The sequence below is a fragment of the Protopterus annectens genome, chromosome 1.part2, assembly GCF_019279795.1.
Source record: "Protopterus annectens isolate FY-2018-M chromosome 1.part2, PAN1.0, whole genome shotgun sequence".
In the NCBI taxonomy this organism is placed as follows: domain Eukaryota; kingdom Metazoa; phylum Chordata; order Ceratodontiformes; family Protopteridae; genus Protopterus; species Protopterus annectens.
This window is the reverse complement of record NC_056727.1, coordinates 450,476,096-450,499,895: the sequence shown is the minus strand read 5'-3', so window position 1 is coordinate 450,499,895 and position 23,800 is coordinate 450,476,096. Positions and strand designations below refer to the sequence as shown.

Genomic DNA, 23,800 nt, shown 5'->3' with positions numbered 1-23,800 from the left:
TCCAAAGGAGACATCCTCGGGGTGACCGTGGGGAGCCTTCCCTTCCTCCAAGTCCGTGTCTTCTGTGAGAGACTCGGGAGTCAATGTTCCTCCTTTTGCGTATGCTTGAGGGACCTCCTCTGGGGGCTGTCAGAGGAGTCCTCGCAGCAGCAATTTGCTCCATAGGAGCAACTTGGGGCACAGAAACGGGCTGTCCCAGGGGCCGGATGGTGGAAGCCTGGCCCAGTGCAGAGGGAGCGCGGGACGGAGCCGAACAAGTGCCGGGGTCCGGAGACCCTCAACAGAGCCCTCTCCACTACATCAAAAGCCGAAGGGGAGCCGACCTCGACCAAAGGATCCGACAATCGGCTCCCCCTCGGATCCGAAGAGTGGATCGGAGCCGGCGCCGAGCACTCCGATCCGGCGGGACAGTGCGCTCCGACACAGACGGCGCCGAAGGAGCACTGATCCCCAGATCCGGCTCGGATCCAGGCTCCGAGAGATCGGGCCCGCCGCACCCGAGGGCAGGGTCGGATCCGGCACCAAGTACTATCGGCGCCGACCCACCCCGGCCGGCTGCTCGGCTCCAGCTGCTCCGAACCCGGATAGCGGGTCGGAGAAGGAGCAATAGGCTTAAAAGGGTGTTGAGCTCCCCGAGGGGAGGCAAGAGCACTCCCATCTGCATCTGGGCCTGGATGAACCTTCTCATCATCCGTCCAGATCAGCATCAGAAAGGCTATGGGTAGATCTCGGCGAGGCTACCGAGGTAGGCCTGGAGTGCCTCCTCGATAGCCTTGACGGAGATCGGGTCTCCTCCTCCTCAGGACCCGGTGAAAAACACACAGGGGACCAGAGCCGAGAAGGAGGAGACCGAACCGAACGGAGCCGGGAGAAGCCGCTTGGCTGGCGGGCCGAAACAGAGGTCTCGGCCCGCCAGGTGCTTCTCCCTCCGGTCCTTTAGCAGCATCCCTCTCCTCTCCAGAAGCGGGAGGTTGAGTCCCAGGAGCAGGAGGGGGTGCCACAGGGGGAACAACTGTAGCCACAGTAGTCCCCGAGGGAGCGGAGGCCGGAGCCGAGTCTGGCGGTAAAAGACCCGCCAAGACAAGCTTGGACCTCCGCTCCCTCAGTGCCCTGGGGTTGAACCCTGCACATATGGAACAGCCAGATGTGAGGTGTTCAACCCCGAGACACTTAACACACCGAGTGTGGCCATCAGCCGGTGAGAGCTTATGGCCACACTCGGAGCATTTAGAAAAGATAGATTTTGGCTGATCAGCCATAATCTACAAGCTACTAAAGTAACTTAAGAGTAACTTAAAAGACACACAGGCCTACACACACACTCTACGGAACAGCGAGGGGAGGGAAAAAAAATTACTTAATTTAACTCAAAGTACAATTATTAATGAGGGAAACCTAATCTTTCACACAAAAATACACAAAAATTTCAAAACTTTCTGTCTTAACAGGTAAAAATACAAGCACTTAGCTGAGAGCAAAGAACCCAAATCCAGTCACCAGCGCGGCAAACGAGATCTGGGGTCATGAGGGTAGAGCAGGGCATTATGGGTGAGGGGAGGAGCTGAGAGCTTGGATCCATAGCTGGAAAACCATGCCGGTTCGGATCCGATATCGGATCCATAACCCACAGGTTGCAGACAAATGAATATCCTACTTCAGATCTATAAGTTACAACCCTGTGGATGAGGCTCCAAAGATCCTGAGTTTCTCTACATTGTTTCAAACACTTTCAAATCTGAAATGAGCACTGCCCGGCTAGTCATCCTAGTAATGAAGAGATAAAGAAATAAGTGCATTAACATGGCTCTATACATAAATTTACCAAAAACCCTTTCATATTGGCCATACAGTAAGTCCATCTGGGGTGTTCAGGTACTGTCATCCAAAAGGGGGGGGTGCCTGAACAAGAAGTGACCATTTTAATGGCTTGATAACTTTATTTAGCAGAATAAAAGTTCTGTTTGAATAATTTACACTTCTTAGCGGAGCATATTTAATTAACTAAGGGGAAAGCTCAAGAATATCGACAATTCCCCCCGTCTGGAGCCGGTTCTGGACAGAACAGGACAATACGCTGAACAGTTAAATTGACACATGAATAAATTTATCTATACTTCTTTCTTTTCTGTCGCTACCTTCTATTATTATTTAAGACTTCAGAAGACACTTAAAAATCAAACTATACTAAAATGTTCATATTCAACTGGCCACAGCCAAAATCAAGATTAGTAGTAGCAAGTGAAATATGAAGTGCAGAAAAACACACTTTTCTGACAGGAAGGTTTCTGAAAAAGTAAATAAAACTTGAGAAATTTAAAGTCATTAAACATTTCCTTTATAACAAACAGTAGCGGTTTTATGCAACATTAAGGTCTCTGTGATCAAAAATCTTAAGGAAAAGAAAAGCAAAAAAAGGTGAAACCTCATTCTGTATTTACTAGAGTTAATGCAAACTAGTCTCTTAAAAGATGGACATGAGATATCATGAGAACTAAGCTCTGATGGGTTCCTTCTTTTTATAGTGAGATCTGAATTATATATGTATGTACACTGATCCCTAACTATGCCTATGGATCCTGGGTCAGAAGTGAAGAAGTAGCAGTTATCACTCACAAATGAGTGAAGCTTTACTTTTAGTAAAGAAAACCATGTTTCTGTGACAGTATATGAAGTTATGAGACTAGAGGTGTAAAACTGAATGGTGTAAAAAATGGACTGCAAAATACACCTCCCTTCGTCAAACTATAAGACAGCCAGCTGTGCAAGCTACCATTTACTGCCTTTGCTGACAACTTTTCTGAAAATGTTGTTGCAAATGGGATTCTGGTATTTATTGTTGCATGTAAAGCCCACTTTGTGGAAAGTTCATTTCAAAGAACTAAGCTCACCTCCCTTGGTCTGATGAAACCTCAGAGGCAATCATAATTACATAAGGGGATGCAGGGGTCTAGCACCTTCAGAGGGGTATGGGAAGTTTTGACTTTGACAGCACTCAAATCTCTGAAATTAACCCATTTATTCACGCACTTTCACAGAATCAGATGATGTGGGCTTTCAATTTTATAACCAATAGCGTCAGATTTCTCTCTACCTTCTGTGTTATAGTGACCCTCAAAGATGATTACAACAGTAGCAGGGGGCAGACCTATTTGCTAAGGTGTATGAAGGGGAAAGCAAGCTTGTGATTGACACTGCATCTGGTCAACAATTTTTGCTCAACTACTTACTCTTTTCCTACAGTGGTATCAAGCATGCTAAAGGGTTGAACTATGCATTACAACCAGATGAATTATTTGTGACTTTTAATGGGATGAAAAGGATAGAAAATGTTATATCAGTCTTCTAATATTATAAACATAACCAGCAGCACTAAGACACTCTGGCCAATATGTGACTCAGGTTGGCTCCAAAACATGGATATTTTTGTGTGCTTTATTTTACTTATGTTTTGTTGACCAGGTTACGTCCCATTAAACCACTGACCTCTTTTCAGAGGAGATCCAAGGTGGTACTACTGGGACAAAGTTAGCCATGACACTGGGAAACTTCCCCTATTTTTTTTGATAGGTGTTGTGCTATCTTTCACATCCACCTGAGTTACCACTCAAGCAGATGGGACCTTGGTATAAAGTCTCATCCGAAGGATGGCACACTCAGGAGCAACACCCACCCTAATGCTGCAATGCAGTGTCAGCAATCTAGTAACATAGAGTGGGAACAGAACCCATAGCCTAATGACCTTTTAGCACCAAAGGCAAGTATGCTACTGTATTCACTATGCACTTAACCACTGCATTCCCAAAGAAAACTTCTAACAGCTGTATGTTTGCATTTTTTAAAATAAGAACACAAAGTTTCACAATATGATTAACAATTGTTTAGGTTTTTGCACTTACCTGCCCCCATGCATACAGGTTATTATGTGTTTGAGATGGGTTCACTTTAGACAATAGGAATCGAGCCTGTAATATAAATGAATGAGACCATGTTACTAAATACATGAAGGTCCAATGAGTCACAAACAATGACCATTTTAAAGGAGTAAAAAAAAAATCACATTTCCTGTTAGCTTCATTATAATCAAAGAAAAGTTACAAATATAAATGCCAGGTACTCATATTGGCACAGCTCAACACTGAGACATCGTCAAATGCTGAGGCAACAGAGAGCAAGAGCAGCTTCATTTTACAGACTGCTTGCTTACATATGTGGTAAGAAGTATGGCTCAATCAGCAAACCATGTTCAAGCACCTCATCAGTCTATTCAGGGACAAAGAGAGAGAGGTCACACACTTCAACCCATACACAGATAAGTTTGCAAATGGGAAGACTAAAAATAGCTTGCCTTTCATATCTCATCAGCCAGCCTATTTCAGCTGGCTGCAAATTCCATACTACAAACTTACTAATCAATCTTGGTGAGCCCTCACTAAGATGCCGCTGTAGTTCTCGAGTTCCCTTATAATCTGTCACCATCCAGCTTGTATGCACCTTATCTTTTCTAGTGAGAAGCGTGATTCTGGAGTTACCATTCAAAAGAAAAGACAAGCGAGGGCTCACCTTATCAGTTGATCTTCATAAGGCAGTTCTACAAGAGGTTAATATTTGGAAATATTTTTTTCTAAAGTTCAAGCTCACAGAGAGTATGCCTCCCTTGGCCCACTCAGACGTCCCTAAACTTGAGTCAAAGAGCATGCACAGCCCAAAAGATCCCCATTTCTTGACCCCAAATTGATTTAACATCCAGCTATAAAAAGCACTACAGAATACAAGTCATTATATTCTAAATTTGGTTTACAGACAGCAGAATCTTACTGCTAAGGTTCCAGATGGCAGTAATATATTATCAGTGAGAAATTGGACAGAAGAGTAAGAAAGGCTGTCACAGTAGAGGGCGTTCTGAAGAATCAGATTGTATGATAAAAGTACTCACACTGCTTTTATGTCACCTTTTTTAAACACCTTTACTGAAGAATCACTTGTGACAAAGACAAACGTACATTTAAGTAAACAAACCAAATTAACAAGTTCACATTTACAAACATTAGCATTGCACATATTCTTCTGCAGAATATAATCAATCCAACATTACATAAATTGTTCAATTTCTGCCTTTTCTTAAACCTCATTTCTCCTCCAAAGCATTTTCCTGCATGTATTGTTCTCACAATGTCATGTTTTCTATGTAATTTGCTCCCTTCCTTGTCTAACGATCCCGCCTCTTGCACTTTTATCTCTGTTACTATATTCATTACTTCAAGCGCAATTGGTTTAGACTTTGATTTCCATTTTCTAGTAATTGCTTTTTTGACAGACATCAGAATTAAACATAAAAAGGCCTTACTATGTCGAGGCCTACACTTACTTGAAGGTGAAAACAGCACAGTTGTATTATAAGGAATCAAGAAGGAATGTTCATTAGAATATATAAGTCTTAAGAGGATGACTAAATGTTGTACATGACTGATGCATGTGATGGTAGCACACTGAAGGATAATATCTTACTGAGACTTAGAGTTCTCAGGATTTACTAGCAACCTAATACAGAGAGATATGACATGGGGGAGTAGCAGTGGAAGCCACCTCTGCCATCTTTGAGAACTGGAGGTATAGCCCAGTCCAGGTACTTACTGGAGAGAGAGGGAGAGAGATAGGTGTAAGACATGCAGTGCATGGGCTAAGGATATATGCTTAGCTCAGTCAATCCATATTCACATTGAAGCCTTCATCCCACATGTGTAGAGTGAGCATACAAATACTGGAAAGCACTGAAGGCCCTCACAACTGTGAGTGAGAATGTCGATCAATGGGGTGAAGTTAGGCCAGAAAATAGGACAAGCACCTATGGCTGCATGGCAGATTGTAATGCCATGACTAACTTAAGCTCCACTGATAGGGAAAGAATGGGGTCAAGTCTTACCATTAAGATGGCAGGGCAGGATGGTCAGCAGGCATGGTGGGGGGTAGAGAAAAGGGACAACAAACAAAACAAACAACTTCTATTTCAATACCAGTTCATAGTGTGACCACTGTGACTTCTCACTGGCATATAAACTACTCTTTAGTAGGAGAGCAAAAAATCTATCTGTAGTCAAATGTAACTTAACTGCTATTCACCTTTGAAAAATAAGAAGCATCCTATGTTTCCCAAGAACCAACAGCAGCTAGACTTCCCCTAAGTTCCTATAAAATAAAGAGCATCCATTATTCCTTGCCTCTTCTAAACAAATGGGGCTAAAACTGCGAATTACCTAAAAAGCACAACATGTTATAAAAGACAAAGAAAATATCAACTAAACACTAAACAAAATGAGAAGGGGGTGGGGTTCTAATGAAGAAAATGCAGAAAAAAAATGAGTCATCTACCATTATGATGTGCACCTCACATTAACTGTGCCACAGCACCTCTTTCTGTTTTGCCTTTTCAGTTTTGTATTAAGTTTTGGTAGAAGTCCAAACCATTCTGTCATGATGCACCCCACCTAGAGTCTGAAACTTCTACCATAAGAAAATATGGGATGCGTGACAAAAATAAAAGGGCTTTCCTTTCATTACAACGAATCGATTTTAGTTCAAAACTACTTACAGGTTCAATTCTTTTCAAACCTACAATACTAAGCTGTCTGGAATATGTACACTGAATACCAGAGCACCTCAAGGTTCAGTCTTAGGTCCCTCTCCTGTTCTCCATTTCTCAATGACATTACTTTAGACTTACTTAACCATGCAGATGATATTCTAGTTCTGCTACCCAGGAAAACTCTTAATTCTCTACAACAATTAGCACAGCCCAAATGTACATATCTATGCAACTGGCTCCACAAAAAAAGCCTCAAGTCAACAGTACTAAAACAAATAACATGCTGTTCACTACCATAAAGAAACTACTATTCCTTAGTGCAACACAAACAGAATTACAAGGTATAACTGTACCAAATGCTAGACAACAGAAATAAATTGGTGTCACACTAGATCTCTCACTAAATTTCAATAATCACACAGGTACTGTGACAACCAAAGTGCTGTCACAAGTAACACTTTGTTACAGACTCATAAATCCTCTCCCCAGACAGCAAGAATGGCCTTAGCCAAAAGTGTGCTAATTCCCAAACTAAAGTATGCCCTATCTCCCATTCTGTACATAATACCCCAAAAATTTCAAATAGCCAAAAATAAAATAAAACACTAAGATTTGCTCTCCTGGCAGACAGTTACAGTGGATATAAAAAGTGAACATACCCGGTAAAATGCCAGGTTTTTGTGATATAAAAAAATAAGACCACAATAAATCATTTCAAAACTTTTCCCACCTTTGCCTGTACAATTCAATTGTAAAACAAATAAATCTGTTAGGGAAAAAAAATGTAAAAAATAAAAAACGTACAATAAGCTGGCTGCATAAGTGTGCACACCCTTAAACTAATAATTTGTTGAAGCACCTTTTGATTTAATTACAGCATTCAGCCTTCTTGGATAGGAGTCTCTCAGCATGGCACATCTTGATTTGGCAATATTTGCCCACTCTTCCTTGTTAAAGCACTCCAAATTTATTTATTTTGTTTGTTAACCGGGTAGTGTCTGACTGAGCTAGAGGCCCGTTTTCACCGGAGACCTGGGCAGAAAAGCTCCACATTGTACAAATACAAATATAATACAAAATAATACATAATATATAATAATACTCCCATACTCAGAAACCTTATTAGCCCCTATCAAAATCTTTTAACCTTACGATCTGCTAACAGAGTACTTGTCTCTACCCTAAAATCCAATAACAAATCTGGGGACTGCCTATTTACTAACTCGATTGGTATCCCATGGAACAAACTTCCAAGAGAACTAACATTCCCTGACATCCACTCCTCTTTTCAAACAACTTAAAACCTTCCTAAAATCACAATAGCTATGTCCATGCTCAAATCCTGACCGACACTGTCTCCCTTTTGCTTCTCATTTTTAAGTCTATTGGTACTGGATTCCTCTTGCTTTGATTATTTCCTTTTTTTAGATTCCTCTTGCTTTGATTATTTCCCTTTTTTAACTATTCCTAAAGAATTTTTGTTTAGCTATGTAATAACTCTCTGTGTTATGTTATTCTCTATGACTGTACTTGTAAAAAGTATGTATATTAATTATGTTTAAAGTTTAAGTTGAGTCTTAATAGTCAAAAATCCTTTTTAACTATGTTTTCAAAATTTCATTACTGTATTTGGAGCTTTTCTCCCCGGGCCTCCGCTGAAAATGGACATATATCCAGTTGGACTTTCCCGGTCAACAAATGTAAAATAAAAAATAAATAAATAAAATAAATAATAATAATAATAATACATTCACGAGTGAGTTATGTACAGAAGTAACTTGAGATTGAGATTTATATACATAAGAATGCAAAAATCAAAAATTAAAAACAGACATTTTTCTCTCTGGCTGCAATCAGAACTGTAAGATACAATCTTTATGGCTTAAATTAAGTAATTTATTTTCCTATTATTTTTCAAAGTTAAGTGGAGCTGAGCTTAACCTCTTCTCTTCCTGTACTCTCTGTTACAATATATACATTTCATCAGTTACAATACAGTACAGTCTGATACACATGTATATTTCTTTTCTGTCCAGCAGGACACACTGTTGTTACATTTTAACACAAGCAACTTTACCAATACAGTTTTCAACACAAGCATCTGTACAAATCAGTTTGATATACAAATGATATACAATTCTTTACAAAATTAAACCTAGCTGTGCTGGCATATGTTACACATCCAATGCCCTACTTCTCTAGGCATAGCTAACAATACCCCACATCGTCACAAATGGTCAGACCAAAAACTGAAAAAGCCTTCTGCCAGATAGGTCCTTTAATACAGAACCGACTCCCCACAGACATAAAAAGTTGTGAAACTCTTCTACCATTCAAAAAGGATCTAAAGCAGCATTTGCAAAATTAATCTAAGTGTATCTGCTTTAGAAATGTTAGCTAAATGCTTGCAGCATATAACACAGATAATCCTGTATTTATTAATCCGATATATATATATATATGTGTGTGTGTGTTGTAAATAAGGAAGCAATGACACATTGTAAATAGTTGACTGTAAACACTGTGAACTGATATTGTTTGCTGTATAATACTTGTAAGTTTTACTACATTTTATTTCACTATTAGACTTAAAAATATTCTCTATATTGTTAATTGACTTATTTTTCTATTGCACACATGTACCTGGGTCATGACTCAAAAGGGTTAATAGACCAGCACACTTATCCGGTTGGCAAAGCGATAAATAAACCAGACCACCTCTTCCCATCACTTTAATCCCATGAGGAAAAGGAGAATCAGTGGGAATTCCTCTTTAAGGGCTGACTGCCTGATCTCAGACATTTCTCAGGTAATCCTTAAATTTCTTCATGAGAAATCTTGCATGTTGAGACATCACAACACTTTGCAGACAAGAAGCATAGGAGAAGGAAGACAGCTAATCAGGCTGCTGTGATTACATGTAACAGCACATCAGAGACTTTATCCTGCAAAATAAAAATCCACATGGAGATGCATGCAGGACTGTTCCAAGAAACAGCTTCTGTTGTGACTTAATCTTTATCAAGTCCTACAAGAGCTGTTCGTCTGATTGTGCACATAACAAGCAATCATCCAGATAAGGGAATATGTAACTATTCTTTAATAAACTGGGTACAAGCATATGATAAAAATCCTGTTTTTTTTTTTTGGGCCATGAAAGACCCAAAAAAGAAGTTATGTACCTACCATAACGTTCCATGTTAGCTGTCTTCATCTCGCCTTCTTTCTTGCTTGTTGAGATCGGAGCCGACCCTCGGCTCCGACTCGGCCATCTTCTACAGCTCAAGAGCTGTTTACTGGCTCGAGGCCACCCCCTATCCCATGATGCCTAGCACTAACTACCCAGATCTCGTTTGTAATAGCTAACCCCAGACTTAGCAAGAATAATCTGACCAAACTAACAGGTTGGGCATATCTGTTATACTCTCTAAGTCAGTAGAGGAAACAAACCAGAAAATACTCAGCTGGTGAAACCTAAACTCCTCTCGGTCCAATAGGACAGGGGGATGGAGGGGGGGACGCAAGAAAGAAGGTAAGATGAAGACAACTAACATGGAACGTTATGGTAGGTACATAACTTTTTTATGTTAAGTTGTCTATCTCGGCTTCGTTTCTTGCTTGTTGGGACAGCATCTCTAGCCCCTATGATCCTGGGTGGCTCACTGGAACAGAGACTCTTCAGAACAGTGAAACCAAAGTTAGCTCTATTCCTGGAGGCCATGTCTAACTTGTAATGAGAAATGAGGATTTGCCCATGTGGCCGCGGCACAAATAGAGTCCATGGGCAACCTAGACTGGAAGGCTACAGAAGTGGCCAAAGCCCTAGTAGAATGGCCTTTCGGTTTGGCAGCCAATTCTTTGTTTCTTAGTTGATAAATGAAGGTGATAATGTCAGACAACCACCTAGACAGGGTCACTTTGGAAACTGGGAGACCTTGTTTGCCCCTAGCATAGGAAAGGAAGAGTTGGTCCGACTTCCTTATATCCTTAGTTCTATGCAGGTAAAAACGCAGTTGTCTATGAACATCCAAAAGGTGTAACTTGTATTCTGCCTTGTTGGTGTAGTTAGGGAAGAACACTGGAAGGTCTATGGATTGGTTTAGATTATTCTCTGAGCACACTTTAGGAAGGAAGGATGGATTAGTTCTCAGCGCTACCCTATCCTTGTGAAAGACTAAGTACGGAGAACGAACGCTTAGTGCTTGAAGTTCCGATACACGTTTGGCTGAGTTTTCCAAGACAGAAACTTAAGGGAGCAGGAAGCTGTCGGTTCAAAAGTGGGCATAATCAAGGAGGTTAGTACCAAATTAAGGTCCCAAGGAGGAGGGGGATCTCTCACTGGGGGCCTAAGGAGAGTAGTCCCTCTAAGAAAAGCTTTACATAGCTTATGAGACATGATATTTAGATTAGAAAGGCCAACATGATAGTTAGATATGGCCGCTAGTTGAACCCTGATTGTGGCAGAAGCGGACCCAGAGTGAAAAAGCTCAGTTAGGAATTCCAAGATCTCATGAACTGGGACTGAAAAGGGATCTATGTTCCTAGTCTCTGCCCAATAAGAGAAACGTTTCCATTTACTAGGATACATCTTCCTAGTAGCCGATTTGTGAGGAGATACAATAACTTCACGCACAGCTGGGGAAATGCTGGGAAGTCTGGCTAGGGTTGGAATTGGATCAACCAAGCTGTGAGCTGGAGGGTCTGGAGGAATCGATGCAGCTCTCCTGACTGATGAATCAGCAGGTCTGGAATAGGATCCAGGATCCAGGGCTGCTCGAGGAGGTAACGGTGCAGGAACGGAAACCAAATCTGTCGAGGCCAGTAAGGAGCGATGAGGATCATTTTGCAACCCAACAATATCGCTTTCTGTATGAGTTTGGGTACAAGAGGAAACGGAGGGAAGGCATAGAGAAATTCCTGAGGCCAATCGTGGACTAGAGCATCTCTGGGAGGATGACCGGGAAGCAGTAGAAGGGAGAAATAGTTGCTGCATTTGGTGTTGAAGGGGGTTGCAAACAGATCACAGCAAGGCTGTCCCCATTTGCGGAAGATGAGATCCGCAACTACCTGATTCACAGACCACTCGTGAGGCATGAGAATAGCTCTGCTGAGCCTGTCTGCTATGACGTTGGACTTCCCAGGGATGTGCGTTGCAATCAAAAATCGTTGGGAGGAAAATCGCCCACTGCCAGAGTCTGAGTGCTTCTTGACATAGGGGTAGGACCTGGTTCCACCCTGCTTGTTGATGTACCACACTACTGACATGTTGTCCATCTGAATTGCAATGGTCCCAGGAGGGAGTGAGTCCTGGAGTGGTTGCAACGCTAGTAGCACGGCTCTCATCTCCAAGACATTTATGTGCAGATGGTACTCATGAGGTTGCCATATGCCTTGGACTGTCCTGCCCTGATAATGCCCTCCCATCCCATCAGTGAGGCGTCCGTGGTCACTGTGACAACCGGAGGGGATCGGATGAATGGTCTGGCCTGAGACACTAGCAGGGAGACCATCCACCAGGAAAGGTGTCTTTTGCAAGTTTCTGTAATTATGATCATGTGAGACATGGGGAGTTGTTGAAAGGACCACTGTGTGAAGAGAAGCCACTGAAGGATTCTCATGTGAAAGTGGGCTAGAGGTATCAGAAGAATTGCCGCTGCCATAGAACCCAGAGTTTGAAGGACCAACCGGACTTGTACCTTTTTGCAATGCATGAGGATATGAACTTGCTGCCGAATCGTGACCACCCTGTCTGGCGGTAGTCTTGCAGACATACTTTTTGTATCTAGATCTGCTCCTATATAGGTAATAGACTGACAGGGCAACAAGGCAGATTTTTCGAAGTTTATGGTAATGCCTAACTGGGCACAGACTGCGACTGTATAGTCCCTGGCTTGAAGAAGTTGATGCCTGGTAGTAGCAGTAAGGAGCCAGTCGTCTAGATAAGGAAACACCTGGAATCCTTGACGTCTCAGGTGAGCTGTGACCACTGCCATACATTTGGTGAACACCTTGGGGGCTGTGGTGAGACCAAAGGGCAGAGCTCTGAACTGATAATGACTGTCTCTCAGCCGGAAGCGAAGGAATCTCCTGGAGGGACTATCCATCTTGATGTGATAGTACGCATCCTGGAGATCTATTGAGCACATCCAATTGTCATGACCCAAAAAGGGTAGAATGGACTGAAGCGTGACCATCCGAAACCTTGTTCTTTGAACAGACTTGTTTAGTCTTCTGAGATCCAAAACTGGTCTCCAGTCCCCTGTCTTTTTTGGTACAAAAAAGAACCTGGAGTAAGTTCCGGATCAGAGTTGGTCTGCCGGGACTTCCTGGATGACTCTTTTTTTCTAGCAGTCTTGAAATTTCTATGACTGCTTGGGCCCTCAGACTGGGTGGAACATCTGGGGGGGATTTGCTTGACGATAGGGGAGATTGGAAGAAGGGAATTACGTAGCCTCCGGATATGATTGAGCATACCCATTTGTCTTGCGTAATGTCTTGCCAGGCTTTTGGGTACAGTGAAAGTCTTCCCCCGACTGCCTCCAGAGGTGGGCAGTCGGGCAACCCTTCAGGGATGCTGGAAGGGCTGGTCAGAGAAAGATTCTCTGCTGCACTGGTTCTGCAGACCCCCTCTGCCTCGAGGGCAGTGTCTGTTGTTGTTATTCCCTCCTCTGCCCCTGGAGGAAAAGTCAGTACGTGTATCAGGCGAGGCTCCCTGGGATTTCCGAAACCACGTTTTTCCACTCTTCTGACCTTTGGGATATGGTCTGGAAGGAGTGGAAAAATGGACTCCCACGGCAGAGAGAGTCTTGCTTTCCTGTTCACATCTAGTGAGAGTGTCCTTCACCTGTGGTCCAAAGAGAAATGAACCGTCAAAGGGGGTGTTGCTAAATGATGCTCTAAAGGGCTCCGCAAAATTACACAGCTGCATCCATGCATGTCTCCTAAGGGCCACGCCTGTGCCTGTGGCGCTACTCGCACCATCGGCTGCATAGGAAATGAGCCTCATGGAGGAGTTAACCACTGAATTAAGGGTCACCAGCTGAGAGGCTACTTTAGCTTGAACTCCTTCAGCTGATGGATCCTGGAGGGTATCTCCAAGCTCTTTTAGGAGATCCCTCTGAAGCCTGGTAAAATGGCATAGGTAATTCAGTGACCTCATGGAGAAGGTCGCTGAAGCAAACATTCGCTTCCCATATCTGTCCATCGTCCTAGACTCCTTGTTAGGAGGATGGACAGAGGAAGAAGTTTCCGCTAATTCCTTTTTAGTGGCCGCTGCTACTACCATGGCATCCATGGGAACACCCTTGGTAAGGAACTGTTTGTTATGGGGTGCTGTAATAAACTTGCCGGGCCTCCTCGGGGTTGGCTCCACTGTATCCGGGGCTGACCAAGCCCTTCGAGCCACCACAGACATTAGTGGATCGAAGGGCAGAGACACCCAGGAGGTGGAAGGGTGGGAACCAAATGCATCCAGGAATACGGATTCATCCTCAGTAGGGGCTACGGCAGTCCAATTCCCCCTCTGCCTAAACATTTCTAGGATGTATTAAAAGGAAACATTTTCAGAGGGGGATCTCGGGGACCCTTCCGATTCATCCAAATCCGTATCCGAAGTGACAGACTCAGGGGAGTCAATGTGCTTCCTCTTGCACTTCCTCTTCCGAGGGGCCTCCTCTGAATGATCAGGGAGGCCTCGGAAGAGGAGGAAACACCCAATGGGGTGCTCTGGAGCGTCGGTTCCCCACACTTGGGGTCTGGAGAAGGGACAGAGGTTGACACAGGCACTACAGGGGATGGAGTCAGTGGGGTCGAACGTGGTGCTGACTCATGGGCCAGTACACTCCTCATGACATCGAAGGCATCCCTGCCACGATGCAAAGAAGGATCCGGCTCTGAGGAAACGGGAATCCTCCTCCACACCGAGGGGGACGGCTCCGAGGCCGATGTAGGAGCCGAGCTCACCTGCGCCAAAGCTCCAAGAAGGAGAAAGTACAGTTGTGTACACCTACCATAAATGTAGATGTTCGAGTGTCTTCACTGTTGCAGTCATGACTGTAGGGTTCTCCCTGCCGGCAGGCAGCCCTCGGTCGGCCAGAATCCCAAAGTCTGGGTCCGGCGTCGGCTGTTCAACCATGCTCCCTGACATCAGAGTGCCAGGAGTACAAAGCGGACAGTCAACGCCATCTTCTCCAGTTTTTCTTGCCCCAGATGTCAGGAGTCCCAAAATGAAAAAGGTCCCATAACCTTTGCAAATACACCTCAGAAGAATGGTGAAAAAAGGAAATACACAAAAGTAAAAATAAGAGGGGACAGGAGGGAGGAACAGACTGCAACAGTGAAGACACTCGAACATCTACATTTATGGTAGGTGTACACAACTGTACTATGTTCATCGTGTTTCACTGTTGCAGTCATGACTGTAGGGTAGAATTCCAAAGCTGAAAGAAATGGAGGTGGTCATAAAGAGGAAGGGGCGGCTAAAAGGCCCTGCAAGACTGCAGAGGCAAAGCCTGCCCTAGACTTAGAGTAGAGAGGTAGATTGTAGTGCTTAGAAAATGTATGCACTGAACTCCAAGTTGCAGCTTCCAAAATGTCCTTGGTAGGAACTCCCCTGAGGAAGGCCGCAGAAGTGGCAGCAGCTCTGGTGGAATGAGTCCGTATACTCCCTGGGATTTGCTTTCCATGGTGAGAATAACAAAATCTGATTCCATGAGCAATCCATTTAGAAATGGTCTGTTTTGAAATGGCTTTACCTTGGGAACTTGAAGCATAAGAAACAAACAATTGTTCTGATTTCCTGATGTCCTTGGTTCTATTCAGGTAAAAACATAGCTGTCTGTGTACATCCAAGGAATGTAAGATCCTTTCCCCTTTATTTTGAGGAGTGGGGAAAAAGGTTGGCAAGTGTATAGTTTGATTTAAAGCCACTTTGGAAACCACCTTAGGCATGAAGGTAGGATTAGTCCTCAAAGATACCCTGTCTTGATGAAAAATAATATAAGGTTCCACAGCCATAAGAGCTTGTAACTCTGAAACTCTCCTGGCAGAGGTTAGGGCTAACAGGATGGCTGTCTTCCAAGATAAAAACTTGATGTCAGAAGAGGCAGCAGGCTCAAAAGGAGGCAAGGTTAGTTTTTCCAAAACATAGTTGAGATCCCAAGCAGGAATAGGAGGAGATCTAGGAGGTCTTAAGTTCTTAGCTCCTCTGAGAACAGTCGCATGAGCTGGTGGGAAAAGATGGGAGGGTCTGTATTATAATGAGCAGAAATAGCAGAGGCATGTATCTTAATGGAAGAGAAAGAGAGACCCTTATGTAAGAGATCTGTCAAGTAAAGTAAAATTAAAGTAATGTTAGGAAGAAGAGGATCAGAATCCTGAGCCTGCATCCAGGAACAAAATCTTTTCCATTTTCCTGCATAAGATTTTCTAGTGCTAGGACGTCTGGCTTCTAAAATGACATCCATAACCTGCTTGGGCAGAAAAGAAGAAATCAAAGGCCCTGGATTAACCAGGCCGCCAGGCTGAGAGTTCTGACATGAGAGTGTAGAACCTGACCCTGATGCTGGGACAGAAGGTTTGGAGACTGAGGTAAAACCCAAGGGGACTCCAGGCATAGGTTTTTTAGAGTTGGATACCAAAACTGCCAAGGCCAATTTGGGGCCAGCAAGATTATCAACTTGGGCTTGTCCTGTTTTATCTTCAATAAAACCCGTGGAAGAAGAGGAAGAGGCGGAAAGGCATATCCCGAGAGGTTCCTCCAACTGAATGACAGGGCGTTCACTTTCCAAGCTTTTCTGTGGAAAGTCCTGGTGCAAAAAGTCTGTAGTTGATGATTGAGATGGGATGCAAACAGGTCTATGTGAGGACATCCCCAGACTGCTGTTATCATCTTGAATATTTTGGTGTCCAGCATCCACTCATGTGGATCCGAAAGATTTCTGCTCAGACTGTCTGCCAGTAAGTTTTGTTTCCCTGGTAGAAACTGAGCTTGAAGATCCAGATTGCAAGCTAGAGCTGTGCTCCATAGATCCATGGCTAGTCTGCAAAGGGGGTAGGAATGAGATCCCCCTTGCTTGTTTATGTACCACATAACTGTGGTGTTGTCTGTCCGTATTACCAGTTGTCCTGATTGTAAAAGATTCCTGAAGGCCAATAGAGCTTTCTGAATGGCTAATATTTCCTTTAAATTGATATGCAGATGCTTCTGATCCTTTGTCCAAAGGCCCTGCAAACAATTGCCCTGAAAATGGGCTCCCCAAGCATAATCTGAGGCGTCCGTGGTTAATTTCTGAGAGGCAGGAGGCAGACGGAAGGGCTTCCCTTTGTTTAGAGCACATGCCCTGGACCACCAAAGAAATTCCTTTTGAAGGCAAGGAAGGACGGAGATCAGTATGTCTAAACTGTGGCAATGCTGAGACCATACACTTTTTAGGTACCACTGTATTTTCCTCATGTGTAGTCTTGCATATGGTACGAGAAGGATGCAGGAGGCCATGTAACCCAAAGCCTGCAGGAATTTCCTTGCAGATAGACGAGTTAAAGTTGCCAAGGTTCTGAAAGTTGAAGCCAACTGTAACTGTTTTTCGGATGCCAGAAATGCCATCTGGGTTGTGGTGTTTAGAAGTGCACCCAGAAAAGTTATCTGTTGTGATGGTGTCAAATTTGACTTTTTTATGTTTACAGAGAATCCCAGGAACTTGAGGAGGTTCTGTACAAATTCTAGATGCTGGAGTAAGACATCCTTGCTGTCTGCCTGAATTAGACAATCGTCCAGATAAGGGTAAATTTGAATTCCCTTGAGTCTGCAGTAAGCTACTACTGGAGCCAGGCATTTGGTGAAGACCCTGGGCGCAGTAGATAATCCAAAGGGCAGCGCAGAGAATTGAAAGTGCCTCGATCCGGCTTTGAACCTGAGGTATTTTCTGCGATCCTGCCTGATGGGAATGTGTACATATGCCTCCTTTAAATCTAAAGTTACCATCCAAGCATTTTTGGACAGCATTGGAAGTAGCTGCTGTAGAGTAAGCATCTTGAATTTTGGAATCTCTAGAAAGGTGTTCAAGACCGACAGATCCAGAATGGGTCTCCATGAGTTTTTCTTCCTTGGGACTAGAAAAAGCCTTGAATAAAAACCTTTTCCCATCTCTGAAAGAGGAACCAGTTCTATGGCATTCATAGCCAAAAGAGCTTCCACCTGGTTTAAGGCCTCTGTCCACTGATGCTTTGGAAGGTCTGGCCATCCGCTTGGCCTTGGTAAGGTATGAAAATGCAATTTGTAACCTCTTAAAACCAAATCCAAAACCCATTTGTCTTGGGTTATTTGAGTCCAATTTTGATAAAAAAGAGAGAGTTTTCCTCCGAGAGGGGCTTCCAGGCAAGAAGTTCCTGTAGCCCAACAGAGGGAGTCATTGAGTTTGTTTCCTTTGAGATTGTGACCTGTCCTCTCCTCCCCTAGGGGTGGAAGCAGTCCACTGTCTTGGTCTATAAGCAGCTTGCGTTTGAGGCCTCCCTCTGGAACGTCTATATCTATCCCTCTGAGGCCTGTCAGAAGTGGGAAAGGACCAATTTTCTGAAGGCCAATTCCTGCTAAATCTGGGAGGCTGCACTTGTAAGAAATCTTTAACTGTTTACATGGAATTCGCCTTATCCTCCATCTTTTTAATCACCTCTTCAGCTTTAGATCCAAACAAAACATTATGCTGAACAGGAGCATCCAATAATTTAGCCTTTACTTGTTCAGGTAAATTTTGTTCCTTTAGCCATGCATGCCTTCTAATGACTGTGCCAGAGGCCGCAGCCCTACAAGAAGCCTCCAAGGCATCAAATCCACAGTGTAAACCATGCTTCCCAACTTGTTCAGTGGCGTGCAATAAGTCATGTAATTCCTTATCATCTGCACAGGCAGAAATGGAAGTAAGCTTTTGTTTTAAGACAGACAATAGAAATTGCTGGTATTTAAACATATGAAACTGACAGTTTAAAGCCCTAATGGACAAAGTAGCAGAAGTGTACACCTTTTTGCCCCATCTTTCTAAGGATCAAGAATCCTTTTCAGTAGGAATGGGATTTTTGGCAGAAGCGGCCTTAACTCCCTTAGGACCCTGAGAAATGGTTTCAGGGTCAGCAGAAGGGTTCTTGTATAAAAACTGATGGGAATCAGGAACCCTGTAATATCTATCAGGCTTAACAGGAGCAGGAGGAAAAGAGTCAGGGGTTAAGTTAGCCTCCGAAAAGGCACCATCCACAATATCCAAAACAGGAGGAATAGCCAGGGGTCTATGTTGGGGAAGAAGAAGAAATTCCCTCAGTCTCTTCTTGGATTCCGAAAACTCCTGTCCTTCCCAGTGGAAATGTTCCCTCATTTCATGCAAAGTTTCCCCAAAAGAGAAATCCTCAGGGGGAGAAGCAGAAGGAATGGATTCTTCAGTATCAGAATCCTCATAAGGAGGGAAAGAATATTCCTGATCAGAAGAAGAAACTGAGGAAACAGAAGCCTGATCAGAGGAATCATAAGAAATATCCTGCCTTGGCCTTTTGTCTGGAGGGGGATGAGAACCCCTAATCATAGTAATCAAATCCTCCGCCATCTTGAGTAACTGTTTCTGTGACTTGGGAGCCGGTTCAGAAGAGGCCTGAGATGAAGTCTTTGATTTTGCCTTTATTAGTAGCTGAGTAGGCCTGAAAACCCCTTCAGAAGCCGGTACCTGCACAGCGGCTCCGGACCCATCTGAAGGAGCATTGTCCAAAGGTCCTGCAACAGAAATATTTAAAGGCCTGGTCGGTTCCTCATGAGAGTCCGTTTCGGCCGTCGGTTCTGAAATGGCCAACGACAGGGGCTGCAAAAGCGCCTCACTGATGACGGCCGAACCTGAAGCTGGCTCCGCTTGTGCGCTATCAGATTTGGACCTCGGAAGCCTGTCTTTATCCTTGCGACGTTTGTGAACTCCAGTAGCCGGGACTGTATCAGACGACATTTTGTAGTTAAAGCGCCTACCGAAGTAATGAAAAGCAAAATCGTACCTTCGCTTAATTGTACGTTGATTGAATCTAGCACAAAACCGACAACTAGCTACGTCGTGGTCAGGGCCCAAGCAAGGAATACAGTACGAATGAAAATCCTTATGAGGTATTTGCTTCCCACATGAAATACAATTATTAACTTTTTCTGACATCGGAGTGGAGCAAGAAAAAAGTTTCCCCAACGGGGTACTTAGCTTTGAGTGGAGAAGAAAGTCTTCGGACCGAAGTATATCAGTAAAATTCGTCAGGAGTCAGCCGACCGGCACTTGCGAACTGCTATCACCGCACGGCAAGAAAGACTGGAGAAGATGGAGTCAGCTGTCAGCTTTGTACTCCTGGCGCTCTGACGTCAGGGAGCATGGTTGAACAGCCGACGCCGGACCCAGACTTTGGGAGTCTGGCCGACTGAGGGCTGCCTGCCGGCAGGGGGAACCCTACAGTCATGACTGCAACAGTGAAACACGATGAACATCGGGGTCGGACAAGGGTTCGATGCCAGTCGCCCCCTCGGAGCCGATGAGGGAGTCTCGGCACCCAGATCCCTTGACAGAAGGTACCATCGAGGGGATCGGAGCCAATGACAGAACCGAAGGAGAAATCGTTATCGGTGCCGACAGTTCTACGATTCGAACCCCAACAAACTCCGGCTCCGAGGAGGAATATCGATGGAAGCGGACAGAGCAGACACCTGTTGAGGAGGGCTGGATAACATTTTGGCCAGTGCCTGCGATTTCAACAACCTACTGACCACTCTCTCCACGTCATGGTCCGAGAATCTAGAGGACCGAGAGGAGTGGGAGGATCTATGACTGCAGTCACTCTGCAACAAGGGAGACTGAGGGGCCGAATGTATCGACTCTAGAGATGGTGACCTCGGTCTCTTGTGGGTCCGAGACAGCTCCGAAGTTGCTGGTGGAGCCGACTGTGAAGCAGCCTCCTCGGTTCCAGCCGGAACCGAGGTAGTCGGTAATGTTTGGGCCAATGATGGCTCCGGGCTGGGAGCAGACGATGTGGTCGGTTTAGGAGATTTCACCGGCTGAGCCTTGGCCGGTGAATCCTGGGGCTTAAGGAGACCCCTTAATATCAGCTTATTTTTGCACTCCTGCAGAACCCTTGGGCTGAATGCGTGGCATACAGAGCAAGAGTCCTGCAGGTGCACTGTGCCTAAGCAATAGACGCAAGAAGTGTGCCCATCTGCCAGAGACATTTTCTGACAGCATGAGTCACACTTCCTGAATCCAGACACTTTGGATTCTTTAGACATATCTAGTCCTACACAGAAAGTCTTTGGCCAAAGGCCCAACAACAAAACAACTACAAACACTAATCTACCAAAAACACAATAACTACAGTAAAGAAGTTTTTTTTTTTTTTTTTTTTTTTTTTTTTAATAGGAAGCCTCCAACTTAAACGGCTACCTATGCAGTAAAAGAGAGACTAAAACTAAATAGAAAACACTAAAATAAGAAGAGAAAGGAAAGGGGAAGAACTCTCTAACTTAAACGAGTTCTAAGGGAAAATACAATAACACTAAAAACTACAACAAGCTAGTTAATAATAAAGTCGAAAGATTAAACTATCAAAAAATAACCCCTAATTCACTAGAAAATGTATTAAACTAACTTACAATAGCCTGAGCCAGTAAGAACGAACCTCGCAGCTGAAGCGGCAAACGAGATCTGGGTAGCTAGCACTAGGCATCATGGGATAAGGGGTAGCCCCAAGCCAGTAAACAGCTCTCGAGCTATAGAAGATGGCTGAGTCAGAGCCGAGGGTCGTCTCCGATCCCAACAAGCAAGAAACGAAGGCGAGATAGACAACTTAACATCATATTTTACCCATTCCTCCACAAAACCAGTGTTATTATAAACACCCATCCTACAGACCTAAACCTACACCAAAAGGTAAACAAGACTAGTTGGAGGGATAGGTTTCTAACACAGCACAGTCCCAGCCTATGGATATGGAAAAGTTGCCACTACAGGTAAAACAAAGTGCTACATTGGCTACCTTTAAGGTTAATCTTGATGACTGGATGGGCAGATGCAAATTTACACTGGGCTTACGTAAAGCCCTGCTCAATTTGCGAAGTGAGCAGTATTAAGTGCTTGACAAGGGTGGGAAGAACTCTTACGTTTATTTCATTAAAGGTGTATATGTCTAGGTATCTTATGATTTCCCAGGATCACTTGCCTAGTATTTCCTACATGGACAGTGACAAGACTGAAAGGGAGAATTACAAACTTAAAGTGACATTTTCCTACCATTAATCTGAGGAACCTGGTACAGGCATGAGTGGTAGGACCATACCTGTGGGAATTCTAGACATCTGACATTGCTATCCAATAGCCTTGATTCCTCAAACAAAAAATCTTTCGCACTATTTCCAGCTTAATCTGAAGTTATGAAATGTGGTGCCAACCAAAGTTACTGTTAAATCAGGTGGAAGCGTTACCTGTTAAAGTGTATAAGATTTCTGCAAGAAGCTAGTGGTGCAGGGGAAAGGAGTCTTCAGCTGCTGCTAAATGTATCATTTAGTCTTAGGGAAGCTGACCTAATCTTTTAATTCCTTTAAGGTGCCTAACTTGACTGGTAATCAGACTCCTAAGATATATACAAGAATGACTGCTCATAAAAAGAATTTTATCAAAAAGTATTCCACTATAACAAGCTGCTTTCCAGCAAAGCCCACGACATGACATTATGTGAAATCTTAAATGAGGTCTCTTGTCTGACCTTTTTTATCTATTTCTTGAATAAACTCATGAGCTTCAGAAGCAAAAAGACAATATGAAACAATTGGAGACCCATGAGCTTATGTAAATATTGTCTGAGGCCTGTATAAAGAAAAAAGGCATCTTTGGTACTAAGGGTGAACGATGCTTAATATTATCCACAAAACTCATTCTCAAAAAAACTTAGCTTATCAAAAAATTGTACATGAAGTTCAGATTGGCATTTCAAAATAAAATGCAAAGCATTTTTTTAACTTTGGAACTCCTGAACATGAGGTATGCATAATACAACAGACTCCATGAATGTAGAATCACAAATACCATTTTACCATACTTAGCAGATGGGATATCCACCTGTTCTGAATCAAAAGTATCAGATTTGAACATAAATTGGAATCTTCACATAATTCAGAAAGTTTGAAAGTCCTAGACAAAGACTCACAATCTTAACAACAGATGTATGTAATGCTGCCAATGACTTACAGAAGGTCAGAGAAGGAACAACAGAGAGGCAAGCTGTTTTAGTACATGGTCTCTCATCATCATAAAATTTATTTTATACATCTCATCATTAAGGGCAAAAGAAGTTCTGTTCTCATATCAGAATTACTCTTCTGGGTAGATTGCAGATACATGGCATTATTCTTAATAAAAGTACCATCAAACATTCTGTAATCAAATTCAAAAGTACAGTGGTTACCCAAAAAGCTTTTATAAAAACCTGTATGTGAATCCTTATATTTATTAGCAGTTTTACGCAGATAACTTATATTTATGCACATTGTGTTTGGCCACGTTAGAAACTAGTACAAATTATTTTTAGTATTAATATAATTTTATCATATTTAATACCTTTCAAAGTTTTCTCCCTATATTTTCCAACATCAGAAACTTTATTCCTGCCAGTTTTGAGCTTTTTATCCTTTCCAGGATATACAATCACAGAAAATGTTTGCAGAGAGAGTAAAACTACTAATATGAAATATAGATGCATGGAACATAACACAAGCAGTAGTGGAAATGGAATTAATTTAAGATCAGTTTCAAAAGTACAAAACATTAAAACATCATAACATTAAACAAAGTCCTTACAATTGTTCCTAAATAAAAGTAAATCTCACTTAAAGAGTGCAAAGAATTGTTCAGGGAAACAAAAATAGTGAGCCTAGTAACTCTGTGAATTAAATGTTCTCCAAAAATATAATCCCTGTAGTCACGTGGCAGAAAACCACAAAGCCTTAGAGTTCAAACATCTACCGTTTCTTTATCCAGCTACATTGATACTTCAAAGGATGTTTCTGAAGGGATAGCCTGATGAGGAAAAAGTACAGTTGTCTATAATTACCATAAATGTAGATGTTCGAGTGTATTCACTGTTGCAGTCATCACATTTGGGTTATCTGCCTGTAGGTAGCCCTCAGTTGGTCTGAATAACAGAGTTTTGGGATTTCTGCATCAGATGCTG

At 43.2% G+C, this 23,800-nt stretch overlaps 1 protein-coding gene across 2 annotated transcripts in view; it reads right to left on the bottom strand.

The window, feature by feature from the left end:
• Window positions 1-23,800, bottom strand: part of SEC23B (SEC23 homolog B, COPII coat complex component) — an 836,569-nt gene that overhangs the window by 49,103 nt on the left and 763,666 nt on the right. For both annotated transcript variants that reach the window (XM_044056987.1, XM_044056989.1), the window contains one exon: window positions 3,897-3,962. In XM_044056987.1, the coding sequence (XP_043912922.1) occupies window positions 3,897-3,962 (66 nt within the window). The remainder of the gene's footprint in view (window positions 1-3,896; window positions 3,963-23,800) is intronic.